General features: G+C 35.3%; 3 protein-coding genes across 4 annotated transcripts; all 3 read right to left on the bottom strand.

Annotated features, from left to right (window-relative positions):
• Window positions 1-703: 703 nt before the first annotated feature.
• Window positions 704-2896, bottom strand: or90j1 (odorant receptor, family 90, subfamily J, member 1). The gene has a single exon (XM_048210222.1). The coding sequence runs from the start codon at window positions 2300-2302 to the stop codon at window positions 1373-1375; it is 930 nt and encodes a 309-aa protein (XP_048066179.1). The 5' UTR covers window positions 2303-2896; the 3' UTR covers window positions 704-1372.
• Window positions 2897-6948: 4052 nt separating this feature from the next.
• fmodb (fibromodulin b) lies at window positions 6949-12634 on the bottom strand. Of its 2 annotated transcripts, XM_048210609.1 has the most exons (4): window positions 12558-12634; window positions 12328-12387; window positions 8138-9090; window positions 6949-7814 (listed from the first exon to the last, which is right to left on the bottom strand). In XM_048210609.1, exons 3-4 carry the CDS (start codon window positions 9072-9074, stop codon window positions 7663-7665), a joined length of 1089 nt encoding a protein of 362 aa, XP_048066566.1. In that variant the 5' UTR covers window positions 9075-9090; window positions 12328-12387; window positions 12558-12634; the 3' UTR covers window positions 6949-7662. The 2 variants fall into 2 exon arrangements, with proteins under 2 accessions (XP_048066566.1, XP_048066567.1); XM_048210610.1 differs by lacking the exon at window positions 12558-12634 and having other exon boundaries at window positions 12328-12541.
• Window positions 12635-14108: 1474 nt separating this feature from the next.
• On the bottom strand, window positions 14109-22860 carry mapkapk2b (MAPK activated protein kinase 2b). Its single transcript, XM_048210607.1, has 10 exons — window positions 22168-22860; window positions 20635-20774; window positions 20473-20537; window positions 20260-20339; window positions 19058-19184; window positions 18906-18981; window positions 16843-16967; window positions 16672-16757; window positions 16353-16433; window positions 14109-14255 (listed from the first exon to the last, which is right to left on the bottom strand). The coding sequence occupies exons 1-10, from the start codon at window positions 22357-22359 to the stop codon at window positions 14112-14114; spliced, it is 1116 nt and encodes a 371-aa protein (XP_048066564.1). The 5' UTR covers window positions 22360-22860; the 3' UTR covers window positions 14109-14111.
• Window positions 22861-22884: the final 24 nt, after the last annotated feature.

The following is a 22884-nucleotide window of genomic DNA, read 5'->3' as shown; positions in this document are numbered from 1 at the left end:
GAAACTTCCAATATCAGAGCGACATTGAAGACAATTTTTACTAGTGTCTAGATGAGGAACAAAGCAGAAGTGAGTTTCTTTTACACTGCAGGAGGACTGATTCCTTGAGAACTGAATATATAATATGGTCATTTAGTATTGCAGGGGTTTTCAAACTGTGTGTTGCAGAGCGGGAAAAGGTGGGTCGCGCAAAGTCACTTGGCTGCAGCTACATTTCAGTGAATGGCATACATGCACAAAAAATGCTGCACGATTTACCAACATTAAACAGAAATCTCAATATAGCTTGGTCTGATTTTAGAATCACAAAGGTTGCGATTTAATATAGAAATATATCCACTGTATGTTTTATAGTGAGCGCGCATGTAACTTGTTAAAACAACGTTCGTTCATCTCCGTCTGTTCAACTCAGTGCTGTTGTCTTTCAGAGACATGGTCATAAGAGTGCGTTCTTTACGTCGCCCCAATGTGCATTTGGCTATCTACCAACACATAAGAAAAATATGTCTGTAAAAAAAACATTTCACATTCATACACACACAGAACTAGCATGAGAGCGTTTTCTGCAATGAGTTTAAAAACACTCACATCACGGATCAAAGTTCATATTTGGATCGGAGTCTGTATAGACATTTCATCTACTCTAATGCTGATGTCTGATCATAAACACAGTGACACAATGAATTATTTACGTAAACAGAACTTTGTTTTCATGGATTTATATTTTATTAAATTTGGGTCTTGACATAGATTATACTTGTCTGGTGTGTCCTGGAATGGAAAAGTTTAGGAACCCCTGATATATTGTCATATACTGACAATAACAGTGTGTGAGCCTTTTTGTATTGTTTTTTGTTCAGATTATGATTCACAAGAAAGGCAGAAAAGAGGAGATTAGAACAGCTGAATCAACCTGAGTCGGTCCAATGTAACTACCCATAGTTTAAAGATACATGAAGTTGCACAGTGTGACCCATCTAATTGACAACACAAAACATATGATAGTGCCAAAGAGCAAAATGCTCATCCATAATTTGGTAGTGCATCCACATCCATCGTCTCTAAAAGAAAGCATTTTAGGACATGCCTTAACATTGCACAATGCTTGGAGAAGAACTGATGCAGGAATGTAGGATGTTTGAAGACTGATAAATCGATTGTTTTCAACCATCATCAGTCATTTTAATCAATTTAAATTATACTGAATAACACTGGTTGAATGTTTCTCACTAATATTCTCCATGTATGCTGAAATAAACATCTATAAATTCTATAAATTCAATTCTATAGAAAAATATTTATTTTTGCTTATTACAAATCATATATTTGACATACTTTTTTTTTTTTTAACAGACAGAAAATTACAATTTTGCTAATCGGAAGGATTAATGGATTTCTTCTCGGAGCCACACATCAGTGAGCTCATCATGTACTTCTTAAACTTTTGATCCCTCATGCCATATATGAGAGGGCTCAGCAGACGTGGTAAAATGCTGGTGAGAATGAACGTGCAGAAGTAGATAACTGACTGATAGTAAGGAAAGAGAGCCGTTAAGGCCCCATCCAGGACCGCTGTGAACAGGGACAGTGTACAGAGCAGTAACTGGACCCCATGCAGTAAAATGGTTCTCCTAGCTTTCTGTGCTTGAGCTGGTTCTGAAGCAGCTGCTTTAGCAGAGAACAGCACTTTAAAGTAAGTGTAGAAGAGCAGCACCCACACTGAGCACATGTAGCCGATGTTTAAAACAGCGCTGCTTATTATATTATATTCAAAATTGAACACATTTTGCTGGAAGCACATGCGGCTAGTGGTAAAGAAGGAGAGTGGACGAAGAGCCAAAACAACAAGCAGGTCCACTATGCCAGGCAGGCCTCCCACCAGCCAGATGATGCCGATCAGGATTTTGGTGTTTTGGATGGTGCATATTCGTGCATGATGTAGAGGGTAGCAGACGGCCACAAAGCGCTCAATAGCCATGCCGGCCAGGTTGAGTGGCGAGTTTTTGTGGACGCTGTTTGCAATGAGGATGAAAATGCAGCAGATAGCAACATTCAAGTTTGGTATTAAGTAAGTAAACACAAACATAATCACACAGACAGACAGTGTAATGATGTCATTGATGATAAGCTGCATGTAGAGGATGTAGCGGGGCTCCTGAGTGAAGACAGGGTTCTTGAATAAAGTATAAAGCAGCAAGCTATTGATAGAATTGATAATGACAGCAAATACAACCACAGTGAGGTTTTTGAAAACGGCTTCCCCAAAGAAATCTTTGCGTTTGTTAAATTCTGAACTGTTCATTTCACAACTGTCAAGATTTTTTTTCACTTAAATATCCTGGTAATTAAATATCATATAATTATAATAACAATAATTATAATTTAATAATAATTTAATATGATTCAAGCTATAATTGGGAAACCACTTAAAACAAAAAATGCACTCTGCAGTAGATAATGCTAAGATGACATTGAAGAATCCAAAAGATTGGTCTGTGCTGGCTGATCTGCACATCAAAGATATCAAACGTGTTTCTCTGGAATCTCTATAGTTCCTCTGGATGCACTTAAATGAAATATGGTCGTATATTGTTGAACATGCAATTTGAGTGTTGCCATATTCTCATGTGCTTTACTATAATGTCATCACTGAGTCCCTTAAGAGTGTTGTGAAGCAAATAACACTCAAGTTAAAAACAAATTAACCTTTTGGTTATTTTTAATCTTAATAAGGTAATTGTCTACTGGAGGACCTTCTATGATTAAAAAAAAAAATGTATTTAATAGTGAATGGGATATGTTAAACTGAGAAAGCTACTGTAAGATATTGGAACTTTTATGATGTTTTTTTTCTTCTCAAAAGAAAATAAAGCTGCAGTACAGATTTTTGGGTTAAAAAAATGAACAAAAATAAAAAAAAATTGTTGAGCAATACCTAAAACAATCAAAACTTCCTCCTGTCTTTTGTGTGTGTGTGTGTGTGTGTGTGTGTGTGTGTGTGTGTGTGTGCGCACATTTTTTAGTGATTTATGAGGACACAAATTTGTATAATGACATAGGTATTACATTGGTATTACGACGTAAACATTAAATATGAGGACATTTTATCCTCATATAAAATAGCATTAAAAACATACTAAACAATGTTTTATTAGAAATGTAAAAATGCAGAATGTTTTCTGTGATGGGTAGGTTTAGGTATGGGCTAGTGCAGGGGGATAAAATGTACAATTTGTACAGTATAAAAACCATTACACCTATGAAATGTCCTCACTTTGATAGCAAAACAAACATGTCTGTGTGTTGCTTTTACTTTTTTGTTAATGAAGACCTTTTTTGAGCTTCCTTGGCTGTTCTGCATTTGGGTTCTGTTTGCAAAAAACTTGACAGAATGTTTACAATATATCTCTCAACCATCATTGTATTGCATTGTATTACATGTTTTGCCCCCCATAATAGAAAACTACAGAGCTTTGAACATAAAACTGAGCATTTAAATATCATCTTACAAAAAGGCATATAAATATCAGTTGTCACTCTATATCTCTCTTAGTAAGTAGTCTGCTAATCTTATTGATTTACATTAAAAGCTATCAAATTTTCATCTCATAAATATCAGCAACACCAACTTGTATATTTTTGCTCAGTTTGGGCCTCTAAATAAAATGGGTGTTTTTTTTCCCTCCTCAATATGAGCTATTTATTCTTGTATCATACAGAAAGAAGAAATTAGTGTATATATTGCATCAATATTATATATGTAAGGGTTAATCCGAGGCTAGCTGTGCATTAAATAGGGATGTGCAGGGGTGGATGCCTCCACGAAATGCATTAAAATCGTTTAATGTACAGCTAGCTGTGGATTACCCTGCTTATACCATGGTCATTTACCAGCATTGACAACTTAAAGCTGTTATAGATGTTTGCAGCCTAATATTTGACCGTTTTCATCAGTTATGGCTCGTTAGATCTAGCATTCTGCCTGCTTTGAATCAGGCAAGTAGTGCAAAAACATACTTGGAGCTACCTGTGCATTAAACAGTTTTATACAACAATTCTTTCTGGTTCCCGAATCTGATTGGCTGATAGCCGTGCGATATTAACAGCACTCCTACCTTTTCACTGTTAGTATCACTCCACTTGAAGCGACTGTCATGGCGGCCGAGCTTTTCCACCATAATTCTTGTGAATACTACTCTTGTTGTACCACGAACTGTAGTTTTAACTGAGTTTTTTCGGTGAGGATGTAGTTGTTTAGACCTGAAATATGTGACTCATTTTTATCATAGCGCATATTTTACAATTTGTTTAGACTTTTTCGGAGATGCAAGCTCCAGGCCATCAGCGGCCTTTCAGGGGTCGCGCCAAGAATGGCTTCATCTCGGTCAATGCTTCAAGGATTTGCCGCTGTGTCTTATTTTGGGTACATAAAACGGACAATCTTTGGTCTTATAAATCTATTACTTGTTCCAGAGCAAATCGAATTGTGCCATGTTAAATTTAATAATTTAATATCAAGGCTGTATTTAACTTACATCCTCTATAGCATAGCATATTGTCTACACTAGACAGGAAATATCAGATGAAGACTGTTCTCCACTCTTCAAATACATAAAACATTAGCCTTTAGACAGTGTTTCTTGAGCAAATTTTTTTTTTTTTTTTTTTTTTTTTTTCAAACATCAGATCTTTATTTACTTTTTGTATTGCCAAGAAGTTGAGATCTCCAAACTGCGTGCAGTACTTCATTAACAATAGAGGTGGGGAGGGTTTATGAGGTTTGGCTGACAGTTTGAGGAGTTACAAGGTTTTGTCACAAGCTCTTTAAAATCATTTTCATTCATCAAATATTTGTAAATCCCACAGGTGTAAAGGGTGACCAATAACAATAAAAAAAAATAATAATAAAGTAATTAAAAAAATAAAATTAAGAAATATAGAGATATGTGGTTTCTGCCTGACACTGACGATATATTCTTAACTGTGTTGAATCCATGGCGGAAGGAAGTAGTTCTGGACGAAAGAGGATTTTTAAAGACATTCCGTTGTTGTTTTTATTTATTTAAACATTCGTGCCATTGAAGTGTTGCATAAACGCAATATCACACTCGTAGCCATTCGATATGGCTGTATATCAGCACGCTGTGATTGGCTACGGCCGAATCACCGTGCTTATATACAGCCAATATTGCACGGCTACGAGGGTGATATTGCTTATTTATTGCACACCTTTCAGCCAATCAGAATCCAGTATTCAGACAGACCATGGTATAAATATATACATTTATCTGCTCTTGTGATGTACAGTATATGATAGTCAGAATTACCTTTTAGTTTTTTAGTTATATATTTAAAGAGTGCCGAAAGCTACAGAAGAAAGAAGCAAATGGATGACTGCAATTCACAGAAACAGCTGGACTCCAGCAGAGAAACATGGATTTGCAGTTATCATTTTGTGTGGAATTGTTGGATTTTGAGGTAAAATAATACCGTATATATTGAATTGTTATATATTATGTTGACAACTCATCAATGAAATATTTTCCATCTTATATTCTGCATAATTGGGTGTTTTTAAATAAACACTGACAAAAACTATTCTATAAAACTATATAAGTTTTTAGGGCTGGACAATATGACGATATAACATTGAAATGTGATTACTCGGATTTAAACCTACCTATATTGTAGTTATATAAAATATTCACAGGCAGATTTGCTTTATGTATTTCCCCGGCGTTGAAATCAGGCACATATAAATGTCAGGAAACATGATTCCTGGCTGCATGTCAATATCCATGGATTAGGTTTATTTGACAAGTTGCAAGGAACACTTTCGAGTCCAACCTTTAGTGTAATCGTTTGTTTTACTCGAGTTTTCGCAGTTTCCCCAATTAAATCCAGTCACGCGGCAGGTTTTTTAGCCACTCAGTCCAGCTGAGGGAGCGCGCTTTCGGCGGGAAAGTGACGTCGATACATACCCTCTAGTCAAGGAGTATTCACATTTTTGCACCTCTTAATTTGAATAATTTGTACTCCCCTCGTTAGCTAAACAAACACATATGAATCAACAAGTATTTTTATTCAACGACATTCATTTCTTTTATGTATGTACGAGCTCTGCACTTTTAGATTTTTGATATATATTTAATGCACAATTGCTCCATTATTGTCCAACTGGATGTTTAGTAATGGTGGAGAGCAGCCTTCGTGTCATACACAGTTTTTCAGTAATGTCAATAAATTACACTGACAATAAATGTTGACTTCAAATCAAAAGGTTTAAAGGGATTGGAACTGAATGTTTGGGTTAAGTTGCTCTCTTCGGTGTGACTGCTCAGAGACCCCAGAGCAGGACTTAAACTGAATGTTCATGTTCCGCCATGTTATGTTGACATTTCATCAGCTCCTTTGGGCAGTGTGTGACAAACTCATCTCCAGTAATTAATGTTAACACTGTCCTCGCGGACCCAGCTCCCCTCAGCTCCCCTCAGCTCTCATTGAAGGTCAAGGCTGTTTATTAAAGCTAATGAATATGACTGGGATTAGCACAATCTCAGGGGGAAACGCTGAAGTTCATCTGATTAAAGATAGCTCAAAAACTTCCCAAGCAACAATGCATCACCATAAACATATTTACTGTGACAAGGCGAGGTTTATAAAATAAAGAAAAGAATTTATTAATCATAGATTTTATTGTTATTAAATAAATGGCAATGGCAGTGATGCAAGCTTTGACCAGGTTGTAGTGTAGATAAACTGTTTTGGTACAGATAGTCTGTAAAGAGCTTCTCAGGGTCTTCATAACATTCTAAGAGGAATTGAATTTCTAAATTTTAACTTTCCTCAGTTTTCATGCATTTATATTTTTGGTCTTCCTCATTTAACTTCTTAAATTGTGATCTCAATGCGATTAACTTTCAGGCATATTATCTTGTTCCACTGCCAGAAATCATGACATGATTACAAAGCAAAGACACAAAGTTTCCTAACCAACACCATTATTTGTTCCATGCATTTACTATTATTTGTACCATGCATTTACTATATTTTAAAATAATAATAATGTCTCTTGCACCCAGTATACAACTACGCTGGCTTCATGCAACTACCCAGCTAACAAAATATGTTCTAAGAACATTTTGCTAACGTTGCTATTGAGACGAACATGCAACTAAAATGTTTCAGAAAAAAGTTCCATGAACAATGTATAAAATGTTTTTGTGCTAACATTTTGAGAACATTATTAAACTGATAAGTCAAATGTTCTGTTAACATTATTGGAAGAATGCTTGCTCATAACATTAGCTAAAGTTCTGAGAATGTTCCTTGTTAGCTGGGTAATCATTACATTTTACTGCATACCCATCACACCTACATTTAACATTCCTGTCATTATTGATTGAGAACTAAAATGGATATAAACAGAAATTTACATTTAAAAAGGCTTGTTCACATCTAAAGAAATCAAATGATTTTATAATGTTATAATCGTTATCCTAGCATTTTCTGTTGATATTGGTAGGATGATTTCTTTATTAAAAAATGCCAAAATCACATGACTGTCAAATAGATAATACAAATAATACCTAAACTCTTATTTGCAAGATGTTGTCAATGGTCATATGACTGGAGGTTACTGTGGATGACTTGTTGCCAGGCCTACAGGTCAATGTTGGTTGCCAGACGCAGACAGAGTACAGCTTCATTTGGTATGTCTTGGGCGCTGATTTCATTGGCCTCCAGTCGCAGTACACGCAGATTAGAGTAGTTGTTTGTGTCCACAACTCTGCAGAAACTGCTCACTGAAAATTCTGGGAAATGTAGGGAAAGCATTAAGTTATTGTCTTATCCAAACACAAACAGAGCCTAAATGGGGACATGGTTTGCATTAGAATGACCATGCCAAATACTACAATGTAGGTAAAAACTGTCAGAGCAGTACATTAGTGGGAATGCAGTAGGTTTTCATGAAATGTGTGAAACAAATTATGCTTTTTGGAGACCATCTGTGATATTTTTCAAAACTATTTTTCAAAGAAATATTTTTTGTAGGTTTCTTCAGGAAAAGATTTGGAAATAAGCCTCTGACATGCTTTGTGGTCTTATGTGTAACATTTCCAGGTGTTTTCTGTACCTTTGATCTTGTTGGCCTGGAGATACAGATTCTCCAGACTGGTGCTGATAGTGGGAATCCTCTCCAGCTTGTTAAAGGACAAATCGAGTTCCACAAGTGTGCTGACATTGAAAGCGTTGGCTGGAATTCCCCCATTAGTGAGCTGATTGTGGGACAGCCGTACAAAGCGCAGCTCAGGCCGTTGACTCAGAAAGTCAGCAGGAATGCTGGATATACGGTTGTACTCAAGGTAGAGTTGGCTCAGCTTTGGCGGGAGACTTTCTGGAATCTTCTTCAGTCTGTTCCCTCGCAAGTCTAACAGAGTCAAGGATAGCAGACCCTCAAGTGCATTACCGAGGTCTTCAATGGCGTTCATTTGGAGATGTAGGGCCGTCAGGTTGCTCATTCCACGGAAAGAGTCGGCCGGAACTACTGAAATATTGTTGTGATTCATGTGTAGATCTCGTAGGGAACGTGGTAAACCCTGTGGAACACGGCTAAGGTTGTTGTTGTGTAAAAAGAGGCGCTCAAGGTTGGGTAGTTTGGCGAAGACATTTTCACCAATCTTGTCAGAGCTCAGTTTATTGGTGTGCATGCTGATCCAAGCTAAATTTGGAGCATCATCAAAGACGCCATTTGTGATGCTTGTGATCTGGTTATTTTGAAAGTATACATACTCAATATGAGATGGTACGAATGGCACGTGCTGTAGCCTGCGGTTGTTGCAGTACATTGCTTTGGGGTAGGTAGTAGGACATTCACACTCCAAAGGGCAGTCTAGCACAGAAGGCTCATCCTCTGTACTTAGAGAGCCGAAATTGTTATTGTGACTACGGCCATAACCATGACTGTAGGCTCGGTTGCGCAGATAACTCAGCCAGGTTAAAGAGTTGGTCTGTTGTGTCATGGAAAAATCGACAAGCCTTGCCAGCAAAAGCAGAAAAATCCAGCCTCTCATTTTCACTATGAGTTGCCTGTCAGGACACAAATACAAATGCAAATATACTTTCTGAGACCACTAGTGAAAAACACTTCATTTTTTTTTTTAGAATTAAATTAGTAATTTGCCATTAGAAATGATTCATAATCAATTCATAATTTTTCAATAGAAATTCTTTATCAAATAACAATTATTATCAAATAACAATTATTATTTTGTTTAACAATGTTTATAATTAAATTATTTTTTCATTATAAATTATTCATAATAAATTCATAATTTAAACAATTTTAAATAAGAATTATTACCAAATAGTTACCATTATTATTATTATTTTATATTATTTAATTTTATAATTAAATTAGTTTTTTTTTTTCATTAAAAATTTATTTTTATATGTAATTCACACTCAATTTATTCATAATACATATTTTTTCAATGCACATTATTAAAATTATTATCATTAACAATATTATTATTATAATAATTAAAAATTATTGTTATTAGTATTGACGATGATCTTGTTAAAGAGCATCTTCTGCTTCAATGAAGAACATTTTACTGTACAGTCACATGATCAGTGTCACATTTTATTTACTTTTTGATTAGTCTATGGACATATGAAGAATGGATGAAGTACTGTTTAGTGTGATGATATAAAGTGATCATTTTTTGATGTTCCTTTTTGTCTCTATTTGTTTATGTAATGTGTAAATTTTCAAGACAGATTCTATTTACACTCAGTGCAAATAGTGATAGATGCTAATTACACTAAGTGAAAATAGCATATTTTCTTAGCGATAGATACTATTTATACTAAGTGCAAATAGCTGTAGATGCTATTTACACTAAGTGAAAATAGCAAAATATCCTATTTACACTAAGTGACAATAGCAGCATTTTCTTAGCGATATGGTGTTTAAACTCTGTGAAAATAACGATAGATTCTATTTACATTATGTAGGCTAAATCTGCCAGTTCTTTGCATTAAGAATAAATAGGCTAGTAATTAGATGCTATCTATAGTTTATATCGGCAAATACTATTTGCGCCTCATTTTTGTACTTTAACAGGATGCAACAATATCATAGAGTGTAAATGATTATTAAATGGATGCTGTCTTATTGGGAGAATAAACCCTCCCTACACCTTCCCCTAACCCTACCCAATAAACAATTTTAATATTTTTAAACATTATTTTCATTTTTGTTGACAGTAAATGGGAGCTCTGCAAAAGGCGGGTTGATTGTGTTAAAAGCCAGGTCTGCAAGCCTTATGGCCCTTTCACACAGGATGCGGAATGCGCTGCGCTTACCACTGGGTTCAGCGCAACCCTGAAGATATGAAGCGATTTGCGCTATGCTGGCCAGAGCAAAGTAGGCAGAGTTTTCACAAACTAGTAGTGGGAGTTCTATAAGTCTAGTCATTTGATGCCCTGTTTCCATTGGCCGTGCAGGTAATCGTCACAGAGCGCAGCAGCGAAAACTGAACTATTTTGAACTTTGACTGCAGCGTGCGCACAAGCTCGCCAATGGTGCGCTCGGGTTGACGCAGCAACAAACCGTCCCCGCACGCCGCAAGCCATTGCAATACATGGTTTCATAGTGCAGTGCATTCCACATCCTGTGTGAAAGGGCCATTACTCATTACTGCCGTGCCACTGAATTCGACGCGTCGTTTTTAAAACTTGAGTGGCCCAACCAAACATTAGTGGGCGGAGCTAGTGTAAATAGCGTTTGCCAACAAGGGATGCTATTTGCACTTAGTGTAAATAGACACTCCAAATTTTTTCAATGTAACACTTTTATATGATGATGGAGATACAATGATGTATTACGTCACTGATTGTGATTGGTAATGATGGATCATCGCAGTGATTGGTCATGTGTTGATTTTAAATGAGATTGTGTTTGAATAGATTGTTTATATATGCCTGATTATGGTCAAGAGACAGAAATGTGATGAATAAAGCTATTTTGATACGTGTGCAAGTATTGATAGTGTGAGGGATTTTTTCGTTTTTGATTTTTGACTTGTTTTTGGGTTTTTTTTCCTATTTATCACCTGCGAAGGTAATTGTTGATTGATTTGATTGATTGATTGATTAATTAGTGACCCTGAACATTCTTTTTTATTTCATGTCATAATGTTTATTTATTCTAGAATGTTCAGAAGTTTAAAATCCCATCTCTCAGACTTTCGGCCCCACTATATGCAGTCAGTATAGGCACATAACATTTCCTTGTGTTTCATATGAATAGTTTCGAAGAACATTATTACAGCTCACAAACATCGAGGCGCAGACATGCACCTTATATCTTCCTGACAATTGTTTCCATATACAAACTATCATTACAAGAATTCATCATCTTTATTTGCATGTGCTATGTTTTATATATGTTATTATCTCAGGTCTGGGCAAGTATGCCACTTATCTCATTTTTTTCGTTGTAAGAAAACACAAAGTTTTTTGGGGGAGAGAAGTAAGTTTTGCCTAAGGGAAGCTTTGGTACTGTAAATCCAGCTCTGGTGACAGATTCACCTCTTGGGGCGATATTAAAAACACTACAATAATGTTTGCTTACATTCTTGTTTGAACATGCATTGCAGTATTAATTTGATTTAATGAGGGGGGTATTAGGTTTATGGATTAAGCATATGTTTATGGATGTGCCTAATTGACTAACTTGTCAGACAAATGGGTCGCACTTTATATTTGGTGTCTTTAACTATTATATGTTCATTAAACAAAGTAATTGCTAGATACAATTTACTTATTGTGTTGTTCATGCAAAGCACCAACAACTTAAAATAAGGGGTAACCGGGAAGGCTCAACAGTGTAATTATTGATTACTGAAATTAATTACATTCAGGATTTTTTTTTTAAATGAGTACAGTGAAAAGTGCATTGTATTAAATTATTCATTTAAATGTTAGTAAATAGTAGTTAAAGACACTTAATATAAAGTGGGACCTATCTTCAAAACCCATGAATAATATCAAAATCATAAAGACATTTTTATGTTGATTAGAAATAACTAGGCTATATTAACTAGGCTTTTGCTCTCCCATTTAGTTTTTTACATTGTTATCCTTCAAGTTCAGAGCAGACTAAATTTACTTAAAATGAGAGAAAGATCAAATAAAATACAGTTAAAGTCAAGTTATATATAAACTGAATGTTTTCTGTTCAGTAAAAAAGTACATTTTTATCTTAAATGCATTGGCTTTCATGCAACATATCTGCTAAAATAAAGATTAAACACATACCTATAATTGTAGCCTCTGAACTGTTCACTGTCTTTTTGTCTTTTGTGTGTGCTTCAGTTGCTTTGGAATGAGAAGTGTAGAAAAGAGGTGGAGAGAGAGTAAATAAAAAATCATGCTGCATGCAGACTTCAAGATAATGAAATGAAATCATCATCCTAGCACATAATGAATATTTGTATTACACATGCACTCATTTCTACACATGCACAACAAAAAAACATTAACTGTACCTTGTATAATGTACCTCGTAGAGCCACTTTAATATATACAGTAGATCACATTCCAATAAACGAATACAGTTGCACAGCCCTTCAGCGCAAAGCCAATACAGTGAACCTTTGTCTAATGCCTCACCAACATGTTATGCTGTGTTTTGTGCCTGAGGCTTTGTGAGTATGAGTGCCATGTGTGAGAGGCCAAAACATCTGCATTTTAACAGCCTGGCTTCATAGATTCTGTCAGGACGGGACCCCTGCCTTATCATTATCCCTACACAGGATGAGCCTTTGTGTGCATGCATTTCTAGGGCTTCTGACTTACTATGATCGGCATGTTTTATCTTTGATTTAAATTACAGTGGTTCTACAGGGTTGCTTATCACTAAACTATACTGTTTACAAATACCTTGTGTAGTTAAAACATGATGAATTTGAGTGATGTCAACATAGACCAACCGGATCTCTTGCAGTTAACTACTGGCTAGCAATCGTAAAAGCTAAAACTTTATTATATAACTTACAAAAACAAAACAGGCAAGCCGTAAATATCAAAAGGTTCAAAATTAAGAACCCATTATGGACCACTGCGAGCGTTTTAAATGGTCTTAATGAATGGAAGGTGTTGTTCTCAAGTGCAAATCATTTCCATCACATTAAGAAATGCCCACAATACATGGAATTATATTTATATAACCATATTAATGTGTTTTTGTTTTTATAAAAGACCATGGTGCATTTAATGATGTCATGATGGCTGAACAAACATAAAGGGGAAAGTACTCATATGGAGTCAATTAGTCATTCATTTGTCACAAGGGAATGTTTAACCAGCAATCATTTCTTGAGCTTAAAGCAGATGAATTCATGCTTGATTTAAATAATGCATATGTGTATTATATAACATTGTGATGTAATGGTTTAGGCCGCTGTTTATTAGATTTTGATCAATTCACTTTTTAACAGGATGCTAACATAATGCACACGCCTGCAGTATCAAACACAGCAAGCATTACAAAACAAGCATTAATGCTTGGTTAAAAAGTGAATGATAAACTGGATACTATTGTCAAACAAATGATTGATTTCTATTTCAAATAAATACTGTTCCTTTGAACGTTACTATTCATCAAAGAATCCTGAAAAAATGTATCCGTGAGAACAAAGGAAACAGGTACAGGAACTAGAACTAAAATAAAACAGAACATACACGTGACAATAATATTTCACACTTACTTTTTTACTGTATTTTTGATTAAATAAATTCAGCCTTGGTGAGCATAGGAGAATTCTTTCAAAAACATTTAAAAATTTTACAGATCCCAATTTTTGAAACGGTGTATGTGTGCGCACAACAGACCTTAAAACGGTTTCAAGAACCAAAACTTCAAACACATATAAAATTATAATCAGAACTATTGGAACACCACAAACATCCTCCCAGACATTAGTCAGGCTATAACTGCAAACACTGAATGATAAAAGGAGAATAAATGGAATGAAAGAGTACAATTTTTTTCCTCATTCTCCAATTATTGACCTACACATGTCCACATATGCATTTGTTTGTCACAGTCCTGGTGCTTCTTTCATTGCAGCCGCCATTTTCTTTCTTCTCTTCAAAAGAAGAGGATTGGATGAGTCCTCGATCGCTTTGATCTTTATTTGTTCGTAGTCCACTCTCATTGTTGCTAAGGCATTAGACATCTCTTCCTGTGCATTTACACACACAACAGACTTACCAAAGCAATTACAGAAAATTATGATTATTGGTTCTTAGGGCTGGTCTATATACACTACTTTTCAATAGTTTGGGAGTGGTAAGATTTTGTAATGTTTTGTAATTATTTTATGTTAATTTAAAGGGATAGTTCACCCAAAAATGAAAATTTGATGTTTATCTGTAGTATTTTATAAAATGTAAATTCACAGTATCTTCATTGTAAAATAGTATTTATACAAATAACTCTGTTTCTTCTTATTTATATCATTTTTTATTTTATGTTACTCTAATACACCACCATATGTGTTTAGTGTGTGTGTGAATGACACTGTGTGCACCTTCTACTGCATTGTGCTTCTCAGCTTGTGGAAAAGCTGCTTGTGATGAACTTTGATTCATGTGACTCTCATCACCACTGTGTTTGGTGACTGTCAGTGTATTATAAAGGTACAAAACAGATATTAGTACTTCATTAGGTCTAGTAAATTAACATTATATCAGTTAATGAAATACATTATTTTACCGTAAATTTAACAGATTTAAAATGTAAAATTCACATGTAACTCCGTAAGTATGTTTACGGTTTGATGTCATTTTTACAGTATTGTTCTGGTAACCACAGCTGCCGGTATTTTTCCGTAGAAACAACGGGATTTTTTTTTACAGTGTATTCTTAAAGGGTCATGAAACCCCAAAACACTTTTTTTGAGATGTAAACAGATATGTATAGGCTGCACATCATTGAAAACACTAAAGGTACTCAATGTTATTCATAAGTGAAAAATAGTTATTTTTGCATTTTTCATAGCAATTTCTGTCTTCCTGTTTGAAAAGTCGGAGCAACGTCACAAAATCTGACGTCATCGTGTACTTTCGGCCCAAGTATGGGCATGGTCGAACATGCTGACGTAGACCGTTTCGAGCGATTCTCGACACATATTCATGACATAAAGCTCACTTAATCCAATCACTGCGCTGTAGTATGCATAAGATTATAATTGCAGTATTATGCATGAGGAAGCATCACTTCTCTTGGAAGTGGATTGTTTTGCTGTAATCTACCAGCACAAATGGAAAATATGTTCGCATGAGATCGCATTACAGTGGAGAATTCAAATGTCACAAAAGTGCTGTTCATTCACCTCTGCCTGCTCTAGCTGCGTTCAAATACGCAAGCCGTATAGGCTGTTTCCCTCAGCACAGCACGTGTGTTGTTTGTATTTTGCTCGCGATGCGGTCAGAACTGGAGTTTGAATACGAACACATGAAAATACGATTGTTTTTATGATATACAGGCAGTGCGCGCATATGCTCGGTTTCAGCGCGGAGCTCCTCGATGAGTTTAATAACACTAGCCACGTGACACAGAGCTCATACAGAATAAAGTATCCGTGTTTAAAGTTTTTATTTACACATTCTCCTGCACCAAACATTAACCAGCACGGTGTAGTTATGCACACATATTTTCATCAAGTTGTGGAAGCTTGTTCCATCCATTTGTATCTATTTTGTAAAACTTGCCGCGTTCGCGTTTGATCTGTACAACTGCTGAGCACTGGCTGGTGGCTGCATGTCTCTGTGGTGTACGTCATCACGCAAATAGCCAATCGCGTTCTGCTCTTTCTAATGGCTGCGCCTCAAGTCAGTGATGCTGTAATATATCGAAATACCGGAAATGTGTTTAAAAATCATATCACCGTGTTCTAGTGAAGAAACAATTAGTCATCGCGATACATCTTGGATGCTCTGGGGGTAAGGTTCAGATAAACATTTTCAATATTTTCATTTTTGGGTGAACTATCCCTTTAATATATAATACAGTAAAACAAACCGTAATATCATGATTGTGAAGTATTATTACAATTTAAGATAATTATACTTTTTTTCAGGAATCAAAAGAACAACATTTATTTGAAATAAAAAATATTTTGTAAAATTTAAAATTTCTTTACTGTCACTTTTGACCAATTTAAAGCATCCTTGCCGATGCTTGTACTAGCCCCAAACTTTTAAAAAGTAGTCTGTTTCATTAAATATTTGATTTTTGTTTTCATGTCTGAATATATGATAGCCAACAGAAAACAGACCTTGACTTTATCCCAGACATCACTCTCTTCCATAAGGACTCGACTTGTGTGCAGATGTGTCGGAGGAACCATCATTGACTTCTGCATAGATCCCAAGAGAGACAGATGCACAAATTAAATATTACAACTTTAAATGTAAAAATAATCATATAAGCGCAAAATGTTATGATGAACACCACTGTCCCCATAATTAATCAAATTTATCAAACAGCATGCAAATGAATTCTCAAAAAACATGGCCTTAATTGCCATTTACTTGTGTACCCTTGATCGTAAGACCTTTGCCTGTTTAGTCAAAGATTAAAATGCTAATGCTCACATTGATCCAAGAATGGTTCATGAATTCTGTGATGGTCATTCTCTCTGTAGGATCTGTTTTCAGCAGTTGGCAAATGAGCTGCTTTGCTGTAGAGTGAAAAAAATGTCTTATCACATAATATATGTGTGTGATGTTGAACAAAATGCACCATTATAAGTGTTGTAAAATTACCTTCCTCTGACACCTGTGACCATTCAGGGTTTGGAAATTCATACTGGCCATTCCGTATCCGTTTTCTCATTCCCGGTGAGAGTTGTAAGCCATGGTTTGAGTAGAATGGTGGATATCCACACAACCTAAGAGCATATGTAATGGTTGTGAATTAAAACTCAGTAACATACACTCTAAGAAATAAAGGTTCCAAAAGGTTTATTTTCTCAACAATGCCAAAGAAGAAACATTTTCTGTCATGACAACTCTGAGTATTTGGCCTGGTAATGGATATTACAATGTTAAAATGTTTGGTATTGGCAGAATAGATCTGCTACGCTGCTGCTGTTATTGCTGCTGCTGCAGGGAAAGTATAGGACTTGCTTCTGCCAATACATACATACTGCTGTAAGAATGTAAGACATGCTGCTGCTAAACAATATGGCATACATGAATTACCCATAGCAGATCTATACAGGTGGAGCTGGGGGAGGTGGAGGTTTCCTGAAAGTGCACTGCACGCTGCTACAACAAACACTGACCAAGTATTTGAAAGTTGAGCAGCAAGCTCATTGGCTGCTGATGAAACAGGAACCAATCAGTTGTGCCCTATGGAGAATGTGATTGGTAGCAAATTGAGTTAAGGACCTATTAGCCTGCACCATCAAGAGTTTCATGACAGAACTTTGAATTTGGCTTCCCCAAAGAACCTTTTTCTTAGTTCTTAAAGGCACAATATGTACAATTTTCACCTCTAGAGGTCGCTTATTCAAAACAAAGGCGTAGCTTGATGAGGTCTTGATTTCGCAGAATCACGGGAAGTGTTGTCTTCACGTCTACAGCCGGAGGAAAATCATGTATATGGATAAGATTATTAACATTACTTTAGTATGAAACGGAGCAGGGCCGAGTGTTGTGCAAGCAGAAACTTGGCCACTAGAGTGATTGCTAATGAGAGACGCAGAAGAACTTTTATTATGCCGCAGTCGCTTCTTCAGGTCAAGCGTATGTGGGGTAAAGCAGCGCTGTTTTATCATATTAGATACATTTATGTGTTGAAAGTTGTTATAGTGTAACTCTGCGTTCGCTCGGCGGCTACTATAAGACACTTGTTGCACACTGCAGTAAGTTAGATCGATATTAGGCATGGTAAAACATGGTACACGCTGTAAATCAAGAAAACAAGATTTGAACAATAAGACTTACTGTGTTGAGCTATATAACATGATTAGTTTTCTGTCGATGAATGTATCCAAACAGTTGCTTACCTGTCTAATAAAACACATAATATATTAAAGCGTCTTTGGTGTTTCCAAGGTTTCTACAAAATAAAACCGGAAACTGGGGGTAATGCGGGTATGACGTCATTGATAGGCGACACACGGACGCGATCCATGCCCTGGATAAAATTGGTTATTTCTCTGGATTTAAACATTCTTGGAAACATTTGTGACCCTAGACCACAAAACCAGTCAACTGAGATTTATAAATCCTAAAGCTGAATAAATAAGTTTTCCATTGATGTATGGTTTGTTAGGATAGGACAATATTTGGCCGAGATATAACTATTTGAAAATCTGGAATCTGAGGGTGCAAAAAAATCTAAATATTGAGAAGATCGCCTTTAAAGTTGTCCAAATTAAGTCCTTAGCAATGTATATCCACTCACAAAAATAAATTTATGGTAGGAAATTTACAAAATATCTTAATGGAACATGATCTTTACTAAATATCCTAATGATTTTTGGCATAAAAGAAAAAACGATCATTTTGACCCATACAATGTATTGTTGGCTATTACTACAAATATACCCGTGTGACTTATGACTGATTTTGTGGTCCAGGGTCACATTTGGTATAATGTAAGTACACAAGTCAACAAAATATATAACATTGTTCTAATGGTTTTTGGATATTATATTGTGCCTTTAGAAGAACTAATTTTTCTTGTGAAGTGAAGAACATTTTTATAATCTAAAGAAATTTTTGTGGAATGGAAAGGTTCCATGGATGTTAAGGGTTCTTCGTGGAAATATAAATGGCAATAAAGAATATTTTATAGCAATCAGAATGTTCCCACTCACAGGATGTACATGATGACTCCTAATGACCACATGTCACATGACTTATCATATTTCTCTGGACCAAGCACCTCTGGGGCTAAAAGAGAAGGATTCACATTAGCGTCCTTGTATTATGATACCAAATGAAACTTGAAACTGACTTGTCTTCTTACCCACATAATAAGGTGTATAGCATGGGGTGGTCAAGCAGTTGTTGGATGTGGTCTCTTTGGCGAATCCAAAGTCTGTAAGCTTGAGCTGGGCATCTGGCTGTTTTGATGTGTATAGTAAATTCTCTGGCTACAAATTAAATATTAAATATAAATTAAATATAAAAAGATTTATATGCATGGAAATTTAGCTTTATGATGTGTGTTGTAAAAGTCCTACATTGTTAGGTATTAATATATATATATATATATATATATAAGCACCTGGATAGAAACTAATTTCTCATTATATTTTTTGACGCTTTAATACTATAGGACTCAACAAGTAATAAATGGGGAAAAGCTTCAGGAGGGGTTTTAAATGGTCTTAAAAATGGTTCCACTTTTATATGATCAGTAAATATTGTATTCTCTTGGCTTCCAGCAGTGAGCAAGTATAAGATTACAGAATAACTGTTCTTCCATAAATCTTTTGTAAAATGTATCTTTAGTTACATTATTTGCAAGGTTTAATGCGATGATTAAATTCCCATGTTAAATTAAAGTCACAAATCTAACTGATTACAATTTAAATTGGAATCCACTGCAGGATCCAACAATTGCATAACACATAGGATAGATCAAATGCCCACAGGAATACAAGCACATTTACAAAGTCACATTATGGGTATAATAAAGTTATACCTTAATTATTCTTCAACATGAACCTCAGCCTTGTTTGTGTGTGTCATCTTTCTGTCCTTTATCAAAAAAGTTAAGTTTTAAATTCAAAGGATCATTTGAGTAAACCAGATATAAAAGTTGTCTTACAGTAAAAATGTTAAAATTGTGAAATATTATTACAATTTTAAATAACTGTATTCTGTTATTATATAATATTTTATAATATATAATATATAATATTATAATTAAAAATTATACAATTATTTTATAATGCAAAAGCTGAATTTACAGCAGCAATTATTCTAGTCTTTAGTGTCACGTGATCCTTCAGAAATCATGCTCAAGAAACGTTTCTGTTGAGCACTATTTTTATTTATTTTTTGTAAACAATTATATATTTTGTAACATTATAAATGTCTTTACTGTCACCTTTGATCAATATATTGCATCCTTTTTGAATAAATGTAGTAATTTCTTTAAAAAATAACAGAATAAAATAATTCTGTCTGCTGATACATAATGATGGCTGTACAGTAGCTCACCTTGAGGTCTCTGTGAGCAATGTTAATACCATGCAGAAACTCGACAGCTTCTCCTATGCTTCTCATTGTTTCTGAGGCTTCTGCTCATTTTGTGGAGTCAAAGGGGGAAAAACGGAAAAAACAAAAAATAGAGAATTAATAACTGGGATGTGTTCACTGTTTTCTCATCAATGGAGTTGAATGAGTGTATGTGTTTGATGTGAGGATCTGTACCTCTTTCAGTGAAAGCTTGATCACCACGTTCCTGAATGCGGCGAAAGAGTTCTCCCCCCTCCATGCTGTTTAAGCGACACATAGAATTTGAAGGCACTTTTATCTGGCCTGTTATAATACCAATCTATGACAATTTGATTTAAGTGTGTTAACAAGCCCTACCACTCCATGATGAGAAGCAAACACTTTTTGCGTTGGTAGTAATTCTCAAAGACATCTTCAATTTCTACAATACGTGGGCAGCTTGATGCCCTGCAGTGAAGTTCCACCTCCCGTCGAGCCTTAGGGGTGTCCCGCAGCATCTGAAAGTGAGCGAAAAGCATCAAGAACAGCTAAATTCACAGTCTAAAATAATGGAATGATTTTTGCTCATTTGCCTATATTGAATTTACTGGAACATGCTTGTTGGAGGGCCTGCAGTATGTCCTGAAATATCTCAAGTTCCTAGCATTCTGTCTGGATAAGCCTACTCTCAGCAATGCATGTTACTCAGCATATCTGTAAATGATTCTGTTTTCTCTTAGAATGGACCCTCTGTATTTACTGCCTAGTAGGGGTGGGAGGAAATCAATACAGTATCATAATATTTTGCATGAGGATACTGTATCGAAACAAAGACGGAAAGTATCAATATTTTCAGGGCTTTAATTTCATCTGGATTACAAGTATTAAGAATCGTGATAATATTGTGTAGTGTGGCCTCTGGTAATTTCCACCCCTACTGCTTAACAGATCCTAATGTACTAATTCCAGCATCAAACACATATTGATAAGTTATTCTGGTTCTGATTTTGTGCAAAATTTTGTATATTTGTAATTTTTCAATGGCATTAACAGGGCAGATGATAATGGTTCCGTGAAGAACCCCAATGGAACTGCACAAGATAAAGATTCTTTATAGTGGAAAAGTGTTCTATACATTTTTAAAATGTTCTTTACACAAAGAAAATAATTGTTCTTTTAATAACTGTAAAAGGTATTTTTGAGGATCCCAATATAGTTCTTCTAAGGCATAGTTGTGGTTTTGGAACTTTTTTAAGAGTGTACTATTTTTAAGAGTGTAGATTTCATGGGGGATATATGGATAAAAGATTACTGAGGCTATATTTGGGGTTCCTCAAATTACCACACTGGCAGAGCCCTTGGAGAATATATTGGCAGTTTTATAAGGAATTTACAAAGTCTATAGCTTAAGAGCTTCATGGATCCCACATAGTTCCTGACAGAGCTGATAAGACTGTTAATAGCTCTTCCAGTAACCATAATGGAAAACATTTTGAGGCACCTGAAATATTCAAAGTTCATGGAGTACACAATACAATATCTAAGGCACCTTTAGTTTTTAAGATATGAGTTTTTATATAGGCTATATAAATATTTTTATAGTGTGGAAATGTCTATTTTCAGGAATACCAAATCCCATTTACCAAAGCGTTTAGGTTATGTGGAAACTCAAAACTTAATGATACATGAACTCATAAGGGACCATGTTCAGTATGAGTATAAGCAGGAGAGAAATTAATTTCATGAACAGTGAAAACTGGTAGGTCCTTATCAGTCATAACACTGTAACTGTAACCAAGATTGACACTGTGGTTAGAAACATTCACCCTTTTTACCTTCTCTTAATTCGCTTCAAAATGTAGGCTATAGTTTGGATATGAATATGCCACATGAACAAAATAGATAGCCTACCTTTAAGGCATAGTGTTTGCCGTTTTTCTTCTGGAATATTTCCCAGACCTTTCCATTGATGCCTATCCCGAGCACTTGTCCTGCAAGCTTATACTCCTCAGTTATTACTTTCTTCTTTATCTTCAGGGAGGATTTCAGTGCCGACTCACTGGAAAGCATTGAATCATTTTTACTTTCTGTATTATCTAACATAGTGGTAGACTGTGTTCATCTCTGTCTGTGCAGCAGTGAAGACTTCTTTAGACCAGCTTAAAGGATTTTAAAAGGATCCAATTAACAGGGCTGGTTTGAATATATTTACCTGCATGAAAGGAGACACAGACATCTCTAAATAAAAAAATAAAAAAAAAATAAAAAAAAGGTAATTGTAATATCACTGTTCTGATTTTTTATATATATAACAGTTACCGCCATTCTGACTTTTTTCTCTCAGCATTGTGAGATATAAAATCGCAATTGCGAGTGATAAAGTCCGAACTGCGAGATATAAAAAGTCGCAATTATCTTTTTATCTTTTACTTAGCTTCCAGAGTGGTTATTCCCGTAAATTCTGCTACGGAAGAGCAGGTTTGGAAATACAAACGATGTTGAGTATACCTAAATAATGCACAGTTTTTAATTTTCGGTGATATATCCTTTTAAAACTGACAAGTCATGATGCGTTAATATTTTTCTTTTAAAAATATAAATCGGTTAAAAGCTTGAATGATATTACTT

The sequence above is a fragment of the Megalobrama amblycephala genome, linkage group LG12 (genome assembly GCF_018812025.1).
Source record: "Megalobrama amblycephala isolate DHTTF-2021 linkage group LG12, ASM1881202v1, whole genome shotgun sequence".
Classification (NCBI taxonomy): Eukaryota; Metazoa; Chordata; class Actinopteri; order Cypriniformes; family Xenocyprididae; genus Megalobrama; species Megalobrama amblycephala.
The sequence above is the reverse complement of the archived record's forward strand: the minus strand, read 5'-3'. Positions and strand labels throughout refer to the sequence as shown.